Genomic DNA, 20,543 nt, shown 5'->3' with positions numbered 1-20,543 from the left:
TCTACTGTCTGGGGGAGATGCGCGTCTTGGGGAGGTGCAGCATTTGTTGCTCGTTTCCCCCAAGACCTCTAGGGGTGGGGTTCTGACTTAAAATGTTTGGTCCGTAATCTTGATGGAAGCATTCGGTGAGACGTTTTGCTTAGGCACTAGAAAGTATTTTATCTTTATATTTCTTGTAACCATTTCTGACTTTTATGCCTCATGACTTGTACTCACTTGAAATGTATCTCTTTATAGTTAATAAACTTGTTTTATTGTTTAAGCAGAAGTGACAGGGTAACTCTATTTATGGTAGTGAGCTGATATTATTCCCTTAAAGGAATAACAAACTTAATATATTTGTACTGTCCAGGACATACATTTCTGGGGGACAATCCAGGACTGGGAGTGTTTTGGGGTCACTCCGCAGTATAACCGAGGCTGGTGAGAGCCAGGGTGTGACTGGCAGTTTTCAGTTACACAAACACATCTGGGAGTGACCTGCCTGCTGGTGGCTGTTTGTGAGCAGTCCAGGTTGGAGGCTACAGCAGCAAGGCATTGCAAAGCACCCCAGGTCACAGGGCAGAGGTGACGCACCCTGCACTGGTTTGGATTGTACTCTGTTCTTGTGAAATACTGTAAAGGAGTCTTGACATATCAAATTATTCCTTCTCCTTCACTCTAAATTTCTACCCAATGTCATCTCCAAATTCTACCTTCACCAGTATATTTCCTTACCTGTCCTTTTTCCAAAAATCCATGCTTCACATGAAGAGAAAAGACTTCATTCCCTCAACATCAGGTGTGCACTGGCTTTGACCTGCAAAGAACCAAGTCCATCAAAGTCTCCAAGACTTTGTTGTGATAGCAGAGAGATCCCATGGTTAGGCTATATCCTTTCAGAGGATTTCTAAGTAGGTTTCTGGCTGCATTATTGAATGCTGCAGACTCGCATCCCACCTCCCATTCAAGTGGTAATGAAGCCATTTAACAGGCATTTGCCAACCCCCGGGTGTACACTGTCAGTTTCTGAATTTACTGACAAAAACAGTTGTGCATTACTGTAATATTTACTCAGAACATGTTTAGTCTACAGGACGTTAGTTTAAAATTTGCTTTAAAAATATTTCATTAGTGTGTTGCTGAAGATTACAAAATCACATCTCTAAAAAATCCTTGCATAGATTTTTTTTAGATGCATAATCTGAGTATTCATCTTTAGCCTTAAATGCTTGGATCTTCAGACATATAGTTTTCTAAATAAATCCTTCAAAAGACCACCCTTATCTAAAATACACATGCAAGCCTGGGCTGCCATCGGGCATAGGGGCACCAGTTTAATAATACTGCACAGGGCCCCATAAATCCTAAGGACGTCCCTGTGCATACCCACGGATGGAGTACAGCTACAGACCACACACCTTGAAGAACCTCCAGTGACAGTAAGTAACTGTGCTTATAGCTAAAAAGAAACCATTAGCTAATGTGAAAGCTTGGGACTGGCTCTCTGACATGTGATAGCCCGAGCGGATCAAAAGGCAGTGATAATAGATATTTATTATTGTTACTATTATTTATTATGTATACTATATTTTTCATGCTTTTTAACTCCAGGATGCGAGAAGTAGACCTGGGTTGTGGGAAGGCTCTGCTGATAAAGGAAAATGGAGACTACTATGCAATGGGACACAAATGCCCTCACTACGGAGCCCCACTGGTGAAAGGTTAGTCTGTACGCTCTTGGTGTAAGAATATGAACCTGAATCAGATAGTCACAACAGACAATGGATCCGTATGAAGAATCTGAGCCATTTGGTATCATTCACTACATTGCAGAATTTTCAGGTCTATAGAGACATCCTGCCTTTGAGGTAAACATACACTGTTAATCCAGGAAAGGGATCAAAATCCTCTGCAGAGCACTCTGTCCATGTTTGATTTGCTAACAGATCTCGTGCTAGCCTATACAGCACATCTCTGAGTGAAGTCTCTTAAAATGATGTTTGAAGAATAGAAATATAACCTTTCTGCCAGTCCAAGTTGACAGCAACAAGAGCTGGGTTCAGTATCTAGGGGTTCCTTTTCAACAATACATCACGAAACTGGCTTGAGCCCCCACCCAGTGACTTGGACAATTACACACCACCCCCTGGGTGCCTCTAAGAGGCAATACTTCTCCATTCGCAAGCATGGAGTCTGAATGTAGCAAAGAAACTTTTAATAAAAGGAGGGAAGTAACCCGGCATTAAATTGGGAAAACACTACAAACAGGGTTCACAAACATAAACCATTAGCAAAAGGCCCACTCCCAAGTAAGTTGGGCAGTGTCCTTTTCCCCTCAGGTTCTTAAGTCCAGCAACCAAAAGTCCCCTTAACATGCCCATCCCTTCTCTGCAGCCCACTCACAGTTGTTATCCTTGGTCAGGGCAGACCCAGAATTGAGAGATTCATCTGCAGATTTCACCTCTCACCCTGGGCAGTGGGGGGAGAGTAAGAAGGTACCTCACTTGTTCCGCTGCCCAGCTGATCAGTGCTCCGCTCCTCGCCACCGGCCGCCCTGCTGGCCAATCGCCATGTCTCTCCACCAGGCTCTACTCACCGCCCTGCTGGCCAGTCGCCACGCCTCTCCGCTGGCCGCCCTGCCAGCCGATCATTGATCCACTGGGATCTCTCCAGGACTCCCCACTTAACACAGGGGTCTGAGACTTTCACCCAGTGATTCCTGCTGCGGAGGAGAACTATTCTTCTCTATTCTATTCTTCTCTACGACAGAGCATTTAGAAATTCCATCCTCTATGTGGATGGCTCTGCTGTGGTCCTGCGTCTTACCTGGAAGCCAGAGCTCTTCCTCCCACCCACCTCACGCTCACAGTCTGGTTCTGCACATAACCAGCCACACCACATAAACATTCTTACCTCAAAAAAACAGTAAGAGCTGCTCTACAGGCCATTTTTGCAGCAAATTTAACTATTCCAGGTGAAATTGGTGCACCCCCTGGTGTGGATACAGTTCTCTTGTTACGAAGGAGCTTATACAGTTATAGCTTATTGCTGTCTGTTTACCTGCTGGGCTCGTGGGAGAGCTGGCTTTGGTCCCTAGGCACCAGACTTTCAGCTCCGCTCTAGCTCCTTTGCAGGAGACAGCTGTTAACTAGCATCAGGGGCTGAACCAACCCCTGCCACCCCTGCAATAGGGGAGCACAAGAGTCTATATAACAACCTTCACCCCGCAAGTTGGGTCCCATGCCTGAGCACTGGGCTGCACAATTTAAAGTCCAGTGAGCCCTGTCACAGTTCCCAGGCTAGCTGCACCTTTGACCCCTCCTGGCCTCTTTGAGGGCACCCCTTTCTCAGGCCTCGAGCCATCACCTCTCTGGATGGTATCACACAGTTATCCCACTCTCAAACCAGGCCTTGGACTGCATCCCCCTGCAATCAACCATGATCACCTCAGCAGAACTGACTTATCCTCAGCACCTGCAGTTCCATCCCCTCCAGGATCAATGACAGAGGCTAATACAGTGGCCTCCAGATCTGTGAATATATGTTGACATGCTTCTGCACTGTCACTGAGCCAGCATGAAGGGGGCCAACACCTGATCATTGGCCATCAGTAATGTTGCCAGGATGTTGCTGCACTAAGTTCTCGCTGGGATTGCTAGGAAATGGTAGGGAAGGATCTACAGTGAGGTGTGACTCGCTCCTGCCATGCCTTTTGCAGGGGTTTTATCCAAAGGAAGAGTGCGCTGTCCCTGGCATGGGGCTTGTTTCAGCATCGGCACTGGTGATATAGAGGACTTTCCTGGCTTGGACAGCTTACCCAAATTCCAGGTGAGATCTTTCAATCTGCAGAGAAAGAAATGACCATTGGGGAAGGAGGGGGCAGGGGAAGTGTTTTCCTTTCAGAGTGCAGAGCTGGGGTCTCCCAAGTGTGGGAGTGGTGGTGACTTCATGTGACCCCACTCACTGCTCCCTCCACCTGACCCCCATGATTCCAGCTGACCCCTTTGCCCTGCACCCATCTTGCAAGTGCCAGCCAGCTCCTGTGAAACTGAGTCTCCAGGGTAAGGAAGAAGGAGAGAGAAAGGGAGGGGGCACATACATGGGAAGGGCTTGTTACACAAAGGCTGCTGCTGGTGAAGAGTGGTGGGGCTGAGGAAGAAGGAGGGGAGAAGGGCATCCAGGTGCCCCCCAGGACACGGTGCTGAGAAGACACTTAGGCATGTGGGATAAGAATCCAGACGAACAGAGATGGACACTCTGCTAAAGATCCTTGTACACCTGATACTAGTTAACAGAGAAAGTCCCAGGTCCCTGGGTGTAGGAGAGCCCTGGGTGCTGCTCACCCAGCTCTTACATGGGCCATGCAGAGAATACAGCGAGCATGCAATGTGGCTGAGTGGACAGAACCTGTTTTGCATTGAGCTATGTTTAGTTCAGCAGCTGTTAGACAAGAACACTCCCTTTAAACCCAGAGACGCTAACTGTGCTGCAAACTGCTGCTGTCTTCTCGCCCCAGGTGAAAATCGAGAAGGAGAAGGTGTACATCCGAGCAAGCAAGCAGGTGAGGGGGAGAGATTCCATTGGCATCCAAACACAGGGACTGGGGATCGCAGCTTGCTGGGAGGCAAGGGTGATTTGATCCTTTGGCCCTTTGATTAGGTAAACAAATGTCCAAACAGGAAATAAATAGACCTTCCACACTCAAACCCTCCAGCCCTCATCCCCAGAGCTACAATGGGGTTCAAGTTGCCAAGGTTATCTGCTGCCCCCTAGGGAGTACCACAAGGAATGCTCTAGGTTTGCTTTTAGAGACTGCTCAGATATGCAACAAAAATTATTAAAGGTCTAGAAAACATGAGCTATGAGGGAAGATTGAAAAAATCGGGTTTGTTTAGTCTGGGGAAGAGAAGGGTGAAAGGGGACATGATAACAATTTTCAAGTACATAAAAGGTTGTTACAAGGAGGAAGGAGAAAAATTGTTCTCTTTAACTTCTGAGGATAGGACAAGAAGCAATGGGCTTAAATTGCAGCCCGGGGGCTAAGTTAGACATTAGGAAAAACTTCCTGTAAGGTGGTTAAGCGCTGGAATAAATTCCCTAGGGAGGTTGTGGAATCTCTGTAATTGGAGATTTTTAAGAGCAGGTTAGATGAACACCTGTCAAGGATGGTCTAGATAATGCTTAGCCCTGCCTTGAGTGCGGGGGACTGGATTAGATGGCCTCTCGAGGTCCCTTCAAGTCTTATGATTCTATGCACATTCTATCTATTAGGAGCCACATTCTGATATCCACCCATACATTTAAGGAGCTCCACTGACTCAAAGATTTGGCCCAAAGAGGTCACTAATATCAGGTGTGGCTGCCAGCATGTGGACAGATGATTTGTGATGCAGTGTCCCATCTACCCAGGTTACACACGTGAATGTTGGGGTTTGATGAAAAGGGATAACATCTTCCAATGCCTACCATCCTGTTCTGAGTTCTCCACTGGCAATGTGGGGGGCCGTACGTGGGGTGGTAGAAGTTACACTGAACTTTGCTTTGCTAGGACTTGCTGCTGTATAGTTGTAAAGCTAAAGAACATTGAACCAGCATTGCCACAGCTTTGTTCGGCACCCAAACTTTCCGACCTGGATGAATTTGTGGCTGATGGTGGATTTATTCTTCAACTGCCTTCTGGAAGTGGCATAGTGACATGTCTGGTAGAAAGGTTTTATAGTCCCATCATGCTTTTGTTGGGTCTGAGTTTGGAATCCTCTTCAGGCAATAAGAGTGAAGCTTTCATCCAAGCTGCTTTACAAAATAACTCATAGCTGTTCCCATTTGTACCTGGCAAAGTTAAAGCTTTGAACTGTTAATGACAGTCCTCTCATTAATTGCTACACAGGCTCTTCTGACGCAAAGAAGGACAAAGGTTATGGCAAAATGCATCTCCCTCAGCAACTACAATATCAGTAGCACCAACGTGCTGATCATCGGAGCAGGTATTGAGATGTGCCTGCTGACAGCAGCAGATCTGTCATTTCAGTGAAGGATATAAAGAGAACAGTGAATAGTATATGCTAACTGATGTACACCCTTCATCTTCCTGGCCAGTCTGTGGATACACCCATCCCACTCCCAGTCTGGGTACATAACTGTCCATTCTCCTAATGTGTATAGACCCACAGCCAGATCCACCAATACAGAACTATTAACTAAGCTCAAGATTTGTGTATGCCACTACGCTAACCATTGGCCTGGGCTATGCAGCAAGTCAGACGAGATGAAAATCTAGGACTCTGTGTACAATGTCCCCGTGTGCCTAATTTATAGACATTTGCTCCCAAACTTTGTGGAAACCCTTCCCCAACCTCCCACACTGGGTAACTAACTACCGCTCCCACTGCAAGTTTCTCAGGGTATTTCTTCACTGCACAGTTAGCCCAGTAAGTTATGTTCCTGGTCTGTATTGAGATAACACACACCCTAGCTCCAGAGCAATAATGGGAAATGTGGATGTCCTGTGTATAAGTAACCCCTAACTCCTGCACCTGATCTATTTTAATTCTCCCACTCTGTGAATACAGTCATTTCCTCCTAAACCATCACCAGACACTCCAGGCACTTCTCTTTCTAATCACCACCCCAGTTCCTTTGACATTCCCCCCCATGCTCCTGAGCTGCTGATAACCTCCACTCTTCCAGGCTATATAAAATACAGGTATATAATAGCAAAGCTTCTGTCCCTGCTGTCCTCCGCAATCTCTCTTGTGTGTTAAGTTTGGAATTAAAGCTTTGTCTACAGTAAGAAAATTTTGCAAAACTCTGCTCTGTCACCAGTTCAACTGCATTGGTTTTCACAACCTAGTTTTTCAAAAAGATCTGCTCTAGTTCAAACAGGAGTTAATTCAGGGAAGTCCTATGGCCTGTGTTATGCAGAAGGTCAGACTAGATGACCACAGTGCTACTTTCTGTCCTTGGAATCTATTGGTCTAGCGTAGATGGGTTACTGGCTGCAGTACTTACTTTAAGCACTGGGTCTTATACGCAGCTCTGAGTATGTTTAATCAGCTCAGTGCTTAAAACAGCCCCTTGACACTAGTGCTCCCAATATAATTAGCACCAGCCAAGCTGAAATGATGATAGCAACAATGAGATCATTTTACAGCAGTTCCCTAGTGTAGACATGGCTTTAGTTCCAAACTTACCCGAGACAAATTGGAGGAGGAGTGTGAGTAGGAGGGGCCAGTTGCATTTGTGTTGGTACTTTGTGCTTTTCTTAAAATGTGTTTTGTGGATGGAACAAAACTTTACAGAATAGAAGACCTCACCAGTCTGTAGGCAGCAACAAACTTCCCTGCTGTTGCTTTTCTACAGAGAACAGGGAGTCATGGTGGATGCTGCCTTTCTAATGATGGTTAGCATGGACTATTCATTGTTTGTAATGACACCATTATTGCAGGCTTAGTTGCAGAAGAGCCCCGAGGCTGAGAAATTTCTACTCATTTTTCAAAGCTTCAAGTATACACCTAGAACTGGTTCAATATTTTTGGCCAAGACATTGTTCAGCATATGTTGCCATGGCATGACTATGTAATGGAACAAGTACCTTTTGTGGTATTTGATTACCTCTGGAGCTAGTCAAATCCTAGGCCAGATTTCACGGTTTATTCAGATCATGCTTAGCGAAGTAGAGCAGGGCTATCAGGGAGCCAACTGTTGATTCTCTGCTTGGCCCCTGCATATGCCAGATGTCTCTAGTCCCTAAGGTGCCATATGCCATGGGTGAAAGCCAAAGCACACCATGTTCCGCCACTCCTTGTCCCCTTGCTTCCTGCCCCAGGTGCTGTGGGAAGAGTAGGATAGAAGCCAGCTATGCCTGCTCTTCTCCTATTGCATTACCCACTCCCTTTGTGCCGGTGTGCTTTGCTGGAAAAAGCCAAATTCTGAAACTCCTGTCCCTTGGTTTCAAAGGGTCTGTTCCTAGAGCAAGGCACAGCTACACGTGGGAATGGACATCAGAATCTGGACCCAAGTTACTCATCAGATAATGATGATTTAATCAAAGAATGCATTTGATTAATGGCTTTTCCAGGCTTCAGCCAGCTCATTTTACAGCCCTCCTAATGCTCCAGTTCTAACTGGTGAGCCAGAAAGGCAGGGGTTCAAACCCTAAACAGTGAGGCAGAAGCTCTGAGGAGAGAGTAGACCTGCTACCCAATGGAGCAATTCGGAATCCACTCCCTGTCCCAAGGTATCAATGACTGGAATAGCACTAGGCAACCTTTTTATTGTTCATAAAAGCAAAAGAAATGAAAGGCTAGATTCACAAAAAAAAGTCTGAGAGATTGAGTCCTTTACTGGATGGATGCTAAACTTTTCATTTGTTAAATAAAATACATATGTAGCAATTACTGGCCTTATGCCTTTTAGGTGCTGCTGGATTGGTTTGTGCAGAGACCTTAAGACAGGAAGGTTTCTCCGACAGGATCGTAATGTGCACAATGGACAGACACTTACCCTATGACCGACCCAAGCTAAGTAAGGTTTGTATCATCCAGAATGTTTCATATTCTTATTTCATGTATTCTATATTCATGTTTCTCTCACTAGACAGTGGGTGTCCCAGTTGCTAGAAACTTTGCCAGCTTGTCCTTTTATTGCACTGAGGCACTGTCGATAAAATTAATTCTAGGGACTTCTGGAGCTTGTCACCTTTTCAGTGTGTTTTTTCGGAGGCAAACCCGTGAACCCTCCTCTTACCTAGTCATATCATCATCTAAGACCAATAATGGAAGGAGCCTGATGAAAGCTGGGGCCGAGATTTCCCAATGTACATGCTTTATGTCCCGTTCTTAAGTCCATAGTTAGGTATCTAAATAAGTGGCCTCATGTTCAAAAGTACTGAGTAGCTCTCAGTTCCCACTAAAACCAGAGAGAGTTACTGGCTACTCAGCACTTTGCACAATCAGGTCACCTAGGTCTCAGGTTACATAACCTGTTTTAGAAAAGCTTGGCTGGGGGCCTTGTCCCAACTTTATTAAATCGTCTTCGTCTTTCATATGCCTGGGGTAGAGCAGCAACTACACTTTCACCTGATGTCGATCGAGCCAAATGGCTGTAGCGGGAGTAGCAGAATTTATTGCAGTGATGCCTGTTTAACTAAATATACTGGCACCTTTCTTTCATTTTGACCTCTTGTTTCTTCTTTTGCTTGAATTTTCTTTTCTGCAAACAACTGAGGATATTAAATACAAAACCCTGATGTTCAACTTTCAATCATAGTACTGCACTGTCTGCATAAAAATGAGAAAATTGTAAATATTCCCAAAGCAAATCCATATACAGGGAGAACTGGATTTAATCTCTATATTGTTACCTTTAATTCTTTAATATATTCTTAGGCAGAAATCTTTACAATGATGAAGTGAAGGTTGTAAACATAAATTCTTTTTAAAAAAAGAATGATAGTCACTGCCTCCATATTTCTTTCACACAGAGCTAAAGTGGGCGAGTTAGTGGTACACCCTTCCAGAACATGGAGGATGGGTAACGTTTAATCTCTGGAAAGCAGGAAATAAAGAGATCAGTGAAGACAAATTTAAACCTCTGGAAACCAGAGAACGCAGAGATAAAAATGTCTCCCACCCCGGCAGAACCTTAACTCTGCTCCTCTGGAGCTGGCATTAGTCACTGGGACAAAACCTGATCTATCCCTAAAAGCCTGTCACCCATCCAAGCAAAGGCTCAGCTCAGCTCACTCATGGGGCTCTCCACCCTTCTGACTCCCCGGTGCGTACTTCAGGAGGTGAGGACAGCCTTGTCGCCCGCCTCTCGAGCTTACCTCAAGCAGGTCCTGAGGAAGAGTGCTCCCCGCCCACCCCGGGCCCTATGGATCTTTTCATCGGGCCCCTGTCCCGTGAGCCTCCCCTGCCACCCCACCCTGATGCCTGAAACCAGCTGCGTGACCTGCAGTCGTTTGGCTTTCAAACCACACCAAGGGCACATCTGTACACATTTGTGCTCCATACTCTGTTTCCTCACCCTCGTGTCCCGCCCTGATACCAAGTGGCGGGACCCAATGTCATCTGTTGAGGGTGAGGAACCCCGGTGGGCCAGTCTATATTCCATCCTCGTCCCACGGCCCACCAGGGATATTGGCTGGCGACTCCTCCACGAAGCTGTGAGCACGGGCGTGGATTTGGCGCGGTTCACTCCTGTCCCCAAAGCCTGTCCCTTCTGTGGTGTGAGGGAGATCCTGGAGCATGTGTATCTTGAGGGTGCCAGGTTGCAGCCCTTTTTTGGGCTCCTCCTGGACCCCCTTTTACGTTTTTGGCTGCACTTCTCCCCCCACCTCCTTATATATCACACCCTGTCATGGCCCCACAAAGTCATGGGACCTCCCAGTCAACTTCTTCCTAGCGGTGGCCAAGGTGGCCGTCTATAACCCCAGGGAAAGGATGTTGGCTGAGAGGGTTCTCTGTGACTGTGGGACCTATTTCCAATCCTCCCTCCATTCATGCATCTGGGCAGAGTTCCTCTGGGCAGCATCCGTTGGCTCCCTTGACACCTTCGAGGAGCAGTGTGCGCTGTCCAGGGTTCTCTGCTCAGTATTTCCTTCAGGTTTCCTTTTTTTGACCCTTTGACCTTCACACCCATCCTTGTTATTTTTTCTGTTGTCCCCCATAATTATGTGAGTTTTCCGGGCTCTGTGGATCCTCCCCATAAGCTTGGGGAGGGTCCCTTAGCCAGCCCACCTCTCCATAACCCAATAGGATCCAAGCAGAGGACACTGCAGGGTTTGTGTGTGTGCTCTGCTGACATCACCCCGTCAGAGCCAGGAGGGGGACGGGAGGGTGTTGTCACTAGAAGGCAGGTTTTCTAATCCTTTCATCATTCTCACAGCTCTTCTCTGAACCCTCTCCGATTTATCAACATCCTTCTGGACTTGTGGGCAGAGCCAGGGAGCCTAGGCCCCTCCACCTGCCTGGGGTGGGGGTGGGAGGGCTGAGAACACCCCACAGTCCATGTCCCTGCCCCCGCAGACCCTCCACCTAGGGCAAAGGGTCCACAGCTCCCCACAGCTGCCTGCATGGCTCTTACCCTGACCTGGCTCCAGCTTCTGGCCTGGCCGGGGGAGTGGCACCGTGGGGGCCGAAGAGCTACAGCCAGGCTGTGGTAAGAGCCACATGGGCAACTGTGGGGAGCCGCAGAGCCTCCATCTGCTGCTCTTGAGCCCCCCCACTTTGGGCAGGTGGACAGTCCATGGCTGCCTAGGCTGCTGGGGCCACCCTTACATTCGCTCTTTTGGCCACAGCATCACACTGGGAATTCATGTTCAGTTGATTATCCACCACAACCCCCAAGTCTGTGTGAGTCACTGCTTCCCAGGATAGAGTCCCACATCCTGTAAGTATGGCCTGCAAGCTTTGTTCCCAGATCTATACATTAGCTGTCTTACAATACATGCTGGTTGCTTACGTTCGGTTTCCCAAGCAATCCAGATCGCTCTGTATCAGTGACCTGTCCTCTTCATTATTTATCCGCTTTCCAATGTTTGTATCATCTGCAGACTTTATCAGTGATGATTGTATGTTTTCTTCCAGGTTATTAATACAAATGTTAAATAGCATAGGGCCAAGAACTGATCCCTGCAGAACCCCAATAGAAACAGACCCATTCTGTGATGATTCCCTATTTACAATGACATTTTGAGACCTGTGCTACCAGTTTTTAATTCCTTTAATATGTGCCCTGTTAATTTTATATTGTTCTAGTCTTTTAATCAAAATGTTGTGCAGGAACAAATCAAATAGACTTATAGACTTTAAGGTTAGAAGGGACCATCATGATCATCTAGTCTGACCTCCTGCACATTGCAGGCCACAGAACCTCACCCACCCACTCCTGTAATAGATCCCTAACCTCTGGCTGAATTACTGAAGTCCTCAAATCATGCTTTAAAGGCTTCAAGTTAGAGAGAATCCACCATTTACACTAGTTTAAACCTGCAAGTGACCCGTGTCCCATGCTGCAAACGAAGGCGAAAAACTGTCAGGGCCCCTGCCAATCTGGCCTGAGGGAAAATTCTTTCCAGACCCCAAATATGGTGATCAGTTAGACTCTGAGCATGTGGGCAAGACTCATCAGCCAGATACCTGGGAAAGAATTCTCTGTAGTAACTCAGAACCCTCTACATCTAGTGTCCCGTCTCCAGCAATTGGGGATTTTTGCTACTGGCAGTCACCAACGGGCCACATGTCAATAAGTTTCTATGGTATTCTTGTGGTTGAATATCTGCTGATGTTCATAACTCAAAATATCTAAAGCTGGTATAAACTAGCATTTTGCTGTCAACTCTCAGCAATTTAGCAACATTTACTTATAACATCACTTTATCTTGTGACATCTTGTAATACAAGGTCATGTATAGGTTAATTACTTGTGTCCAGATTTTAAGCCTTTGGCCTCAGTTTGTAAGTTATTGCCTTACAGGCTTGGGACATATAAGCTTTTGCATTACTGCCTTAATTCATACTTATTCCTTACCTATGTGTATATATGTTTGTATCACTGTCTACAAATTAATTGGCTACAATCCAGTGAAATTACTAGGCATCAAGTTTAATACAAACAGGAGGAAATACTCTTTCATGCAATGCACAATTTACCTGTGGAACTCATTGCCAGGGGATGTTGTGAAGGTCAAAAGTATAAGTAGGTTAAAAAAAGAACTAGATAAGAGCTTGTGTTTTGATTCTTGCTGGGACATTTGCTCTTAAATAACTTAGCTGCTCTTGAAAATTCTGCCCTCAGGTGGATAACTGATTCTCTTTCCAAAAGTAACCCTTTTCTTGGCCCCTTTGTTTGTCTCTGTGCTCTTCCATGTTATGTCTTTTGAACTTCCACTTTACAGCTATTCAAAAGCCTTCCCTTCCTGTCTTTCTTAGTAGGCCAATTCTTGTACTGCAGTGTGAGCTAATATAAAAGGAATTAAGGCCCAATACCAAGTCCATTCAAGTCAATGGAGATCCTTCAATTTTCTTCAATGAGTTTTGGTTCAGGCCCTTAGCCCTGGTCACCTGCACAGATTTCCTGTGTACCAGGTTACTACAAGGACAGATTTCAGGCTATCACTGAAAAGTACTGGGAACATGTATAAAGGATGTAACTGGGAATTTACAAACATCTCTCACACTGTAAACTGCTGGTTTCAGAGTAACAGCCGTGTTAGTCTGTATTTGCAAAAAGAAAAGGAGTACTTGTGGCACCTTAGAGACTAACCAATTTATTTGAGCATGAGCTTTCGTGAGCTACAGCTCACTTCATCAGATGTATACCGTGGAAACTGCAGCAGACTTTATATACACACAGAGAATATGAAACTAGATGAAGTTGAGAAGATGAAGATGAGCTATTACCAGCAGGAGAGTGAGTTTGTGTGTGTATGGGGGTGGGGGGGATGTGAGAAAACCTGGATTTATGCAGGAAATAGCCCGACTTGATTATGTAAAGAGTTGTCACTTTGGATGGGCTAGCACCAGCAGGAGAGTGAATTTGTGTGGGGGGGTGGAGGGTGAGAAAACCTGGATTTGTGCTGGAAATGGCCCACCTGATGATCACTTTAGATAAGCTATTACCAGCAGGACAGTGGGGTGGGAGGAGGTATTGTTTCATATTCTCTGTGTGTATATAAAGTCTGCTGCAGTTTCCACGGTATACATCTGATGAAGTGAGCTGTAGCTCACGAAAGCTCATGCTCAAATAAATTGGTTAGTCTCTAAGGTGCCACAAGTACTCCTTTTCTTTTTACTGTAAACTGCGTAATTGACAGCAAAATTGCTTCTTTGTTGCAGTCAATGGATTCACACTTAGATCAGATCACCTTGCGCCCTAAGGAATTCTTCCGTACAAATGACATTGAGGTCCTGACTGAAACACAGGTAAGGAGAACAAGATTTGCATGGTGCAGTCATACAAAATAGCATACAGTGTACATCTCGGAAGTTCTTTATCGAACACAGAGACTGCATGTGGCTAGTAAAAGAAAAAGCTAGCTTTGCTAGCTGGCACTGTCAAATTGCCTCTACAGAAATATTACCAAAAGCTGCATTAAAGCCCCCACTTCATAACAAGATCCCAGCTGTATGTCTCTGTTCAAAGCTGCTGTTAGCTTGGCTAGCAAATAGCTACAAGATGGACGCTCATTGTGGCTGTTCCCACACTGATCATGCTCATGGCTGTCACCCTACAGAAGTTCGGTGCTGAGCACTACAGCTCCATGCATTGCAATAGGAATTACCCAGCAATAGGAACTGGGCCCTGACTTAGACCACTCAAGACTGGTTGTATTATTTTACCAAGGATACCAGTTAGACATACAGGGACCCAAATTCCTTCTTTTGTGAGCCAGTTTTTCAGGATCTCCTAAATTGTTTGTGGTTTTTCCAGAGTCAGTGTCAGTGATGCAATAAGCCATTAACTATTGTCTTAATACACTTGGAGGCAACTTATTCTGGCTCTCTTGTACATCTAGATTTTCTAATCATTGCCTTGCTTGCTTTTTATCAAGTTGTTTTTACAGACTCCTTCTTCCTACCTGTTCACGTTTCCTTTCCCCGCCCCTTTGCTGGCCACCTTACTATGGTCAGCGAGTGACGTAGCTCTGCTGAGTGCCAGGGTGCCAAAAGGCCCATGAGGTGCTTGGACTCCTCGTTCCCCACGGCACTGGGTAGAAGAGACAAAACAGGGAAACCAAACTGCATGTTGGGCATAAACCTGGGCCAGGATCTTTATTATTCTATTTATGCGTATTACAGCAGCACTCTGAGGCTCCAGCCCAGGATCAGGGTTGCAATGTTCCAAGTATACACAAGTATAAAAGACAAATAATCCCTACCCCAGACAGCTCACCTCTAACTTCAGACCGATTGCTTTTTCCTTGTATTAATTCTCAGCATGTTGGAATCCTGTTCTTCACTTCATGCTGTTTAATGTGAGGTCAGTAGCTTATAGAGTTCGCACCATCCACAGTGTAATTAAGGATGCAGCCCTGATTCTTCATTTATCACAAAGACCTGGTTGCATGACCCTGCAGGACTGGTGCTGGCTCAGCTGCCACTTGATCATAGACAACGTAGTTCATGTAAGGAACAACTGACCAAGGGTCAAGGTGGATTCTCCATCACTGACCATTTGAAAAATCAAGACTGGCTATTTTGCTAAAAGATCCGCACTAGGAATTATTTGGGGGCAGTTCTCTGGCCTCTGTTCTAAAGGGGTCAGACTAATGATCACCATGGTCCCTTCATGGCCCTGGTGTCTATGAGTCTAGAAGGGGCATTCAAGGAAGTGGTGCTGCTGTGCCACTTCCATCTGCTGCCTCATATGCAGATTTCCTGCTGCAATGGTGTGTGTGTGTGTGTGTGTGTGTGTGAGTGTGAGAGACAGACAGACAGAGAGAGAGAGAGATTTCAGAGACATACCTGGGATGGGGTTAAGGCAGGACTAGTGTTACAGCTGGCCAGGTTCCTGTCTGTGGTCACACTGGAATTGTCAAGGTTCTTTGCTCTTGGTATCCTTACGTGCACACAGATGATGATGATTCTTCAAGGACAGCGCAGGATTTAATGGCTGCTGTGGGAGAGGCCTAGGGTAAAGACCCCTGCTCCTGAGAACCAATCCAAACCAAAACCAATGGGGCTGGTTTTTCCAGTCCAAGCTACTAGTCCCAGCTGGGCTGGGCAGGGACAGGACTTCCTCTTCCCCTGAATGGCTGCTCTCGGGGAGGAGATCAGACCCACTTCTGGGTACTGTCCCTGGCTGCAGGAAGCTCCGGACTGCTGCCTTCACTTCTACACAGAAGTGAGGTTGGCAATCCTCCAACCCCCCTACAACAGCTTTGTGACCCCCCCCCCACCCTTATGGCTCCCTTTTGGATCAGGACCCCCACGATTACAACACCATGAAATTTCGGATGTGAACATCTGAAAATGTGAGCTTGACGAATTAAAAAACCCTGTGACCATGAAATTGACCAAAATGGACTATGAATTTGGTAGGGCCCTAAAATGGTGAAGAGCCTATTGTCAGTGCCTTCTCAGTGCACTAATCAATACTACAGACCGCTCTAGGCACAGGTCTTTAGCCACAGAAAATAGGTACACTTAAAATAAGGATGGTAATTTCCTCAAACCGTTGGATTAGGAATGATAGGTTGTCACGGACATGGCCGCCGATGTCTATTAAAATTGAATGTTGAACGACAAATAGCACTGAAACAAGCACCCATTTTATAGCTGCCCCATTCGAAATGGGCCCAAGACTGGAATAACAAGTAGCGCTGCAAGCAAGTCTGTCTGAGCTGCCTGGAGACTTCTGTCCAGAACTCCTCCAGTCTCAACCTTCGCTGCTTTCACCAGCACTATGCATCTCTCCCTAATTTTTTTGAGCAACAAATTTAAGTCACGATTAATCTAAAATGATTAGTCCAAATGAATGAGTTGGTTGCATGAGCTAATACAATGTGATCCATGGAAAACTCAGCCCAGAGTACCAGGCGAGGCTGTCAGTGTGCCTTGAGATGAGACCAGCCCTTTGCCCTCGCGCCTTCCGGGCTATTCCACTTGGAGCTAAACCCTTTGGTATCTCAATAAGCACCTCGGATTTTGCCCCGTAACGTTATCTAGAATGATTGCAGGTTGCAGCTGTGGACACCAAGAACAAGACAGCCGTGTTCAAGGACGGATTTAAGATGGACTATAACAAACTGCTGATAGCAACCGGAAACACGTAAGCTACAAACAAACATAATCCACCCCAAGACACATCCTACTCTTAGGAGAACCTAAGGAGCTTGTGCCTAGGGATAAAGGCCTAGACTCACAAAGGCTCTTGGGCATCCAACCCCCAAATTTAGGGCCTAAATCCCACTTTTCGGCTGTACTGTGACCCACAAAACTCCCACTGAATCCTGTAGGTGCCTCAACTCACTAGGCACCTACATTTTTTTTCCAGTAAAAAAAATTACCTTGATGCATGTTCCTGCCTCCGGGCAGGCACAAGTTGCCTCCCTCTAGGTGTCTGGAGGCCTATCTCCCACCTGAGCCCCAGAGCAATTCATGAACTGGGGGCAGATAAGCATTTGGCCCCCTTATTTGGGGCCAGGGCCCGGCCAGGCAGGTGTGCTCAGAGCATGCCTCCCAGATTGTGCCCCTCAGGTGAGTTGGCACACAGCCCGTGAGAGGGGCAGGGAAGGAGGAGCTCCCCAACTCTTAGCCCAGTGATTAGGGCATTCACCTGGGATATGAGACCCCCCCCAGCTCAAGTCTCCCCCCAGCCTGATGAGAAGGAATTTGAACAGGGATCTGCCACCTCTCAGGTGCGTGTGGGCTATTCTCTTTTGGGGCTCCCAAACGCTCTCCTGTTGAAGCTGTGCCACTGTGGTGCAGGGAGATGGGACCCTGGCTTTCCCACATCCTGGTTGATATACTAGCTATCAGGAGAGTGAGTCTGTCTGTCTGTCTGTCTCTCTAGCCCAATGAGGAAGTGTCTGCCTCTTTACAACATTCCTGAGGCAGCTAACTCCAAAGAGAGTTTATAGCTGAGAATCACCAGCAGCCCCGACTCAGACATCTATCTCCAGGAGAGGGGTGGGGCTTAGGACACCCCTCTGGTTGGCATCTCCCATTGGCTAACTTAGTCAACTCCCTGCCTAGCATGTTAGCTTTTGTGAACCACAGTCTAAGGCATCTGTCTCTCCCAATTCAAAGCCTGGGAGCCTAACTCAGACTTTGATTTTCTAGGCACCTCAAAACACCTTTGTGAATCTAGGTCAAGCAACCTAACATGACTTAACCATTTGAATGGGGAATTTTTGTTCGCAAGAATATTTGCGAAAAAGGAAAGTGGGGATCTATGAATCCTGGTCTGAATATACGTTCACATGACTAGCCATTCAGGCTGGAAAGGTTTGTGCAGCCAAACCTGAAAACTGTGTTTTGGAGCAATCCAACCAGGACGCAAAACCAATATCATGTTACCAGTTAGGCAGCAGAAGTTGTTAATTGTACATAGGGACTACTGAAGTACTAATTGATGACCAATGCACAGGTTAAAATGTTCACAGAAGCTATTTATGAATGATGAATAAATGAGTGTAACCAAAGTATCAGTGGGTAAATCATGAGCAGAGCAGGTAGGGGTTCAAACACCTCTCTGGTTGACATCTCCGATTGGCTAGCTTAGGTGGCTCCCTGTATTTGTAATTTTCACCTCATGCACATGAAGAAGTGGGTTTTTCACCCACGAAAGCTTATGCCCAAATAAATCTGTTCATCTTTAAGGTGCTACCAGACTCCTTAGTTTTTTTAGCATTCATGTTGTCCATGTTTACAACTTCTAAGTTTCAGGTTTTTCAGGTTGCTCCTGCTGTTTGACTAGTTCAGAGTGATTTACTATCTACATAGCTGTGGGTAGATTTAAGTCTGTCTTTAATTGTGATTGCTGTGAGACGTTCTTGTCAGTTAACCCAGTAACCAGCCTATCTCTGATACTTTCATGGTTTGCATTCCCAAAATCAGTTCTCAGCCAATGCATGCAGGGATTTTATAAAAGATTTGAATTTTCTCTTTGTTCCTGAATTCTCTGGTGAAAACCTGCTCTTTCATAAACCACATTTTTCTGAGTTATAAAGTATGCATCAAACATAGCCAAAACTCTCTTTCATAGTCATCATTGTGACTCTTCAGTAAAGTCAAAGGATTTAAAGATGTGCTCTAATGGTTTCCCCATAGCATAAATTAAAGACTATACCTGGATATCTCCAGGGTCCTGGTGGAAGCGCCATCAAAGCTAAAGTTCTCTGGAGCATTGAAGAGTGGTATGGTGATCAGATTTGACAACTTTTGTTTTGTGCCCTTTGTTTCTGCTCTCCTCTGGTACTTGATTACTTGTGATGCTTATGTCATGTAGACCTTGTACTCAGTACAAGCCTGACTGCTACTAGCAAGTCAGGCTTCTGTGTCAGATATGGACTATCTACAAACCTTCCTTCACAAGGAACGACACACAAGATGTGTTCACTATAAAATCCTTTAATGCACTGCCAGGAAGGAATGGCTGTTGTGAGCTTAAGGTATGTCAGATGGAGCCCCCTAGTGGCTAAACAGTATAATACAGGTTAGCATTTCTTTTCACAGTTTCAGAGTAGCAGCCTTGTTAGTCTGTATTCGCAAAAAGAAAAGGAGGACTTGTGGCACCTTAGGGACTAACAAATTTATTTGAGCATGAGCTTTCATGAGCTACAGCTCACTTCATCAGATGTATTCAGTGGAAAATGCAGTGGGGAGATTTATATACACAGAGAACATGAAACAATGGGTGTTACCATACACACTGTAACAAGAGTGATCACTTAAGATGAGCTAATACTAGCTGGAGAGCCGGGGAGGGGGGGGAGGGGTGTGTGAAAGAAAACCTTTTGTAGTGATAATCAAGATGGGCCATTTCCAGCAGTTGACAAGAACGGCTGAGGAACAATGGGGGGTGGGGGATAAACATGGGGAAATAGTTTTACTTTGTGTAATGACCCATCCACTCCCAGTCTCTGTTCAAGCCTAAGTTAATTGTATCCAGTTTGCAAATTAATTCCAATTCAGCAGTCTCTCATTGGAGTCTGTTTTTGAAGTCTTTTTGTTCTAATATTATGACTTTTAGGTCTGTAATCGAGTGACCAGAGAGATTGAAGTGTTCTCCGACTGGTTTATGAATGTTATAATTCTTGACACCTGATTTGTGTCCATTTAGTCTTTTACGTAGAGACTGTCCAGTTTGACCAATGTACATGGCAGAGGGGCACTGCTGGCACATGTTCTGTTATTTTCTTTGTTAGGCCTGTCCTGTAGTAGGTGACTTCTGGGAACTCTTCTGGCTCTGTCAATCTGTTTCTTCACTTCAGCAGGTGGGTATTGTAGTTGTAAGAATGCTTGATAGAGATCTTGTAGGTGTTTGTCTCTGTTTGAGGGGTTGGAGCAAATGTATTGTAGAGCTTGGCTGTAGACAATGGATCGTGTGGTGTGGTCAGGGTGAAAGCTGGAGGCATGTAGGTAGGAATAGCGGTCAGTAGGTTTCCGGTATAGGGTGGTGTTTATGTGACCATCACTTATTAGCACCGTAGTGTCCAGGAAGTGGATCTCTTGTGTGGACTAGTCCAGGCTGAGGTTGATGGTGGGATGCAAATTGTTGAAATCATGGTGGAATTCCTCAAGGGCTTCTTTCCCTGGGTCCAGATGATGAAGATGTCATCAGTGTAGCGCAAGTAGAGTAGGGGCATTAGGGGACGAGAGCTGATGAAGCGTTGTTCTAAGTCAGCCATAAAAACGTTGGCATACTGTGCGGCCATGCGGGTACCCACAGCAGTGCCGCTGATTTGAAGGTATACATTGTCCCCAAAAGTGAAATAGTTATGGGTGAGGACAAAGTCACAAAGTTCAGCCACCAGGTTTGCCATGACGTTATCGGGGATAGTGTTCCTGACGGCTTGTAGTCCATCTTTGTGTGGAATGTTGGTGAAGAGGGCT

General features: G+C 45.8%; 1 protein-coding gene across 10 annotated transcripts in view; it reads left to right on the top strand.

Annotated features, from left to right (window-relative positions):
• The window catches only part of AIFM3 (AIF family member 3), a 115,077-nt gene that overhangs the window by 46,041 nt on the left and 48,493 nt on the right, over window positions 1-20,543 (top strand). For 9 of the 10 annotated variants that reach the window (XR_007352864.2, XM_048821637.2, XM_048821634.2 and 6 more), the window contains 7 exons: window positions 1,594-1,703; window positions 3,701-3,810; window positions 4,499-4,543; window positions 5,870-5,966; window positions 8,398-8,510; window positions 13,821-13,907; window positions 16,664-16,755. Coding sequence is in view for 9 of the 10 variants with exons in the window: in XM_048821637.2 (XP_048677594.1) it covers window positions 1,594-1,703; window positions 3,701-3,810; window positions 4,499-4,543; window positions 5,870-5,966; window positions 8,398-8,510; window positions 13,821-13,907; window positions 16,664-16,755 (654 nt within the window). In the remaining variant the exon portion in view is untranslated. The remainder of the gene's footprint in view (window positions 1-1,593; window positions 1,704-3,700; window positions 3,811-4,498; window positions 4,544-5,869; window positions 5,967-8,397; window positions 8,511-13,820; window positions 13,908-16,663; window positions 16,756-20,543) is intronic. The other variant, XM_048821633.2, reaches the window with a different exon arrangement.

This window comes from Caretta caretta, chromosome 15, assembly GCF_965140235.1.
Source record: "Caretta caretta isolate rCarCar2 chromosome 15, rCarCar1.hap1, whole genome shotgun sequence".
Taxonomy (NCBI): domain Eukaryota; kingdom Metazoa; phylum Chordata; order Testudines; family Cheloniidae; genus Caretta; species Caretta caretta.
This window is presented reverse-complemented; position numbering and strand designations above follow the sequence as displayed.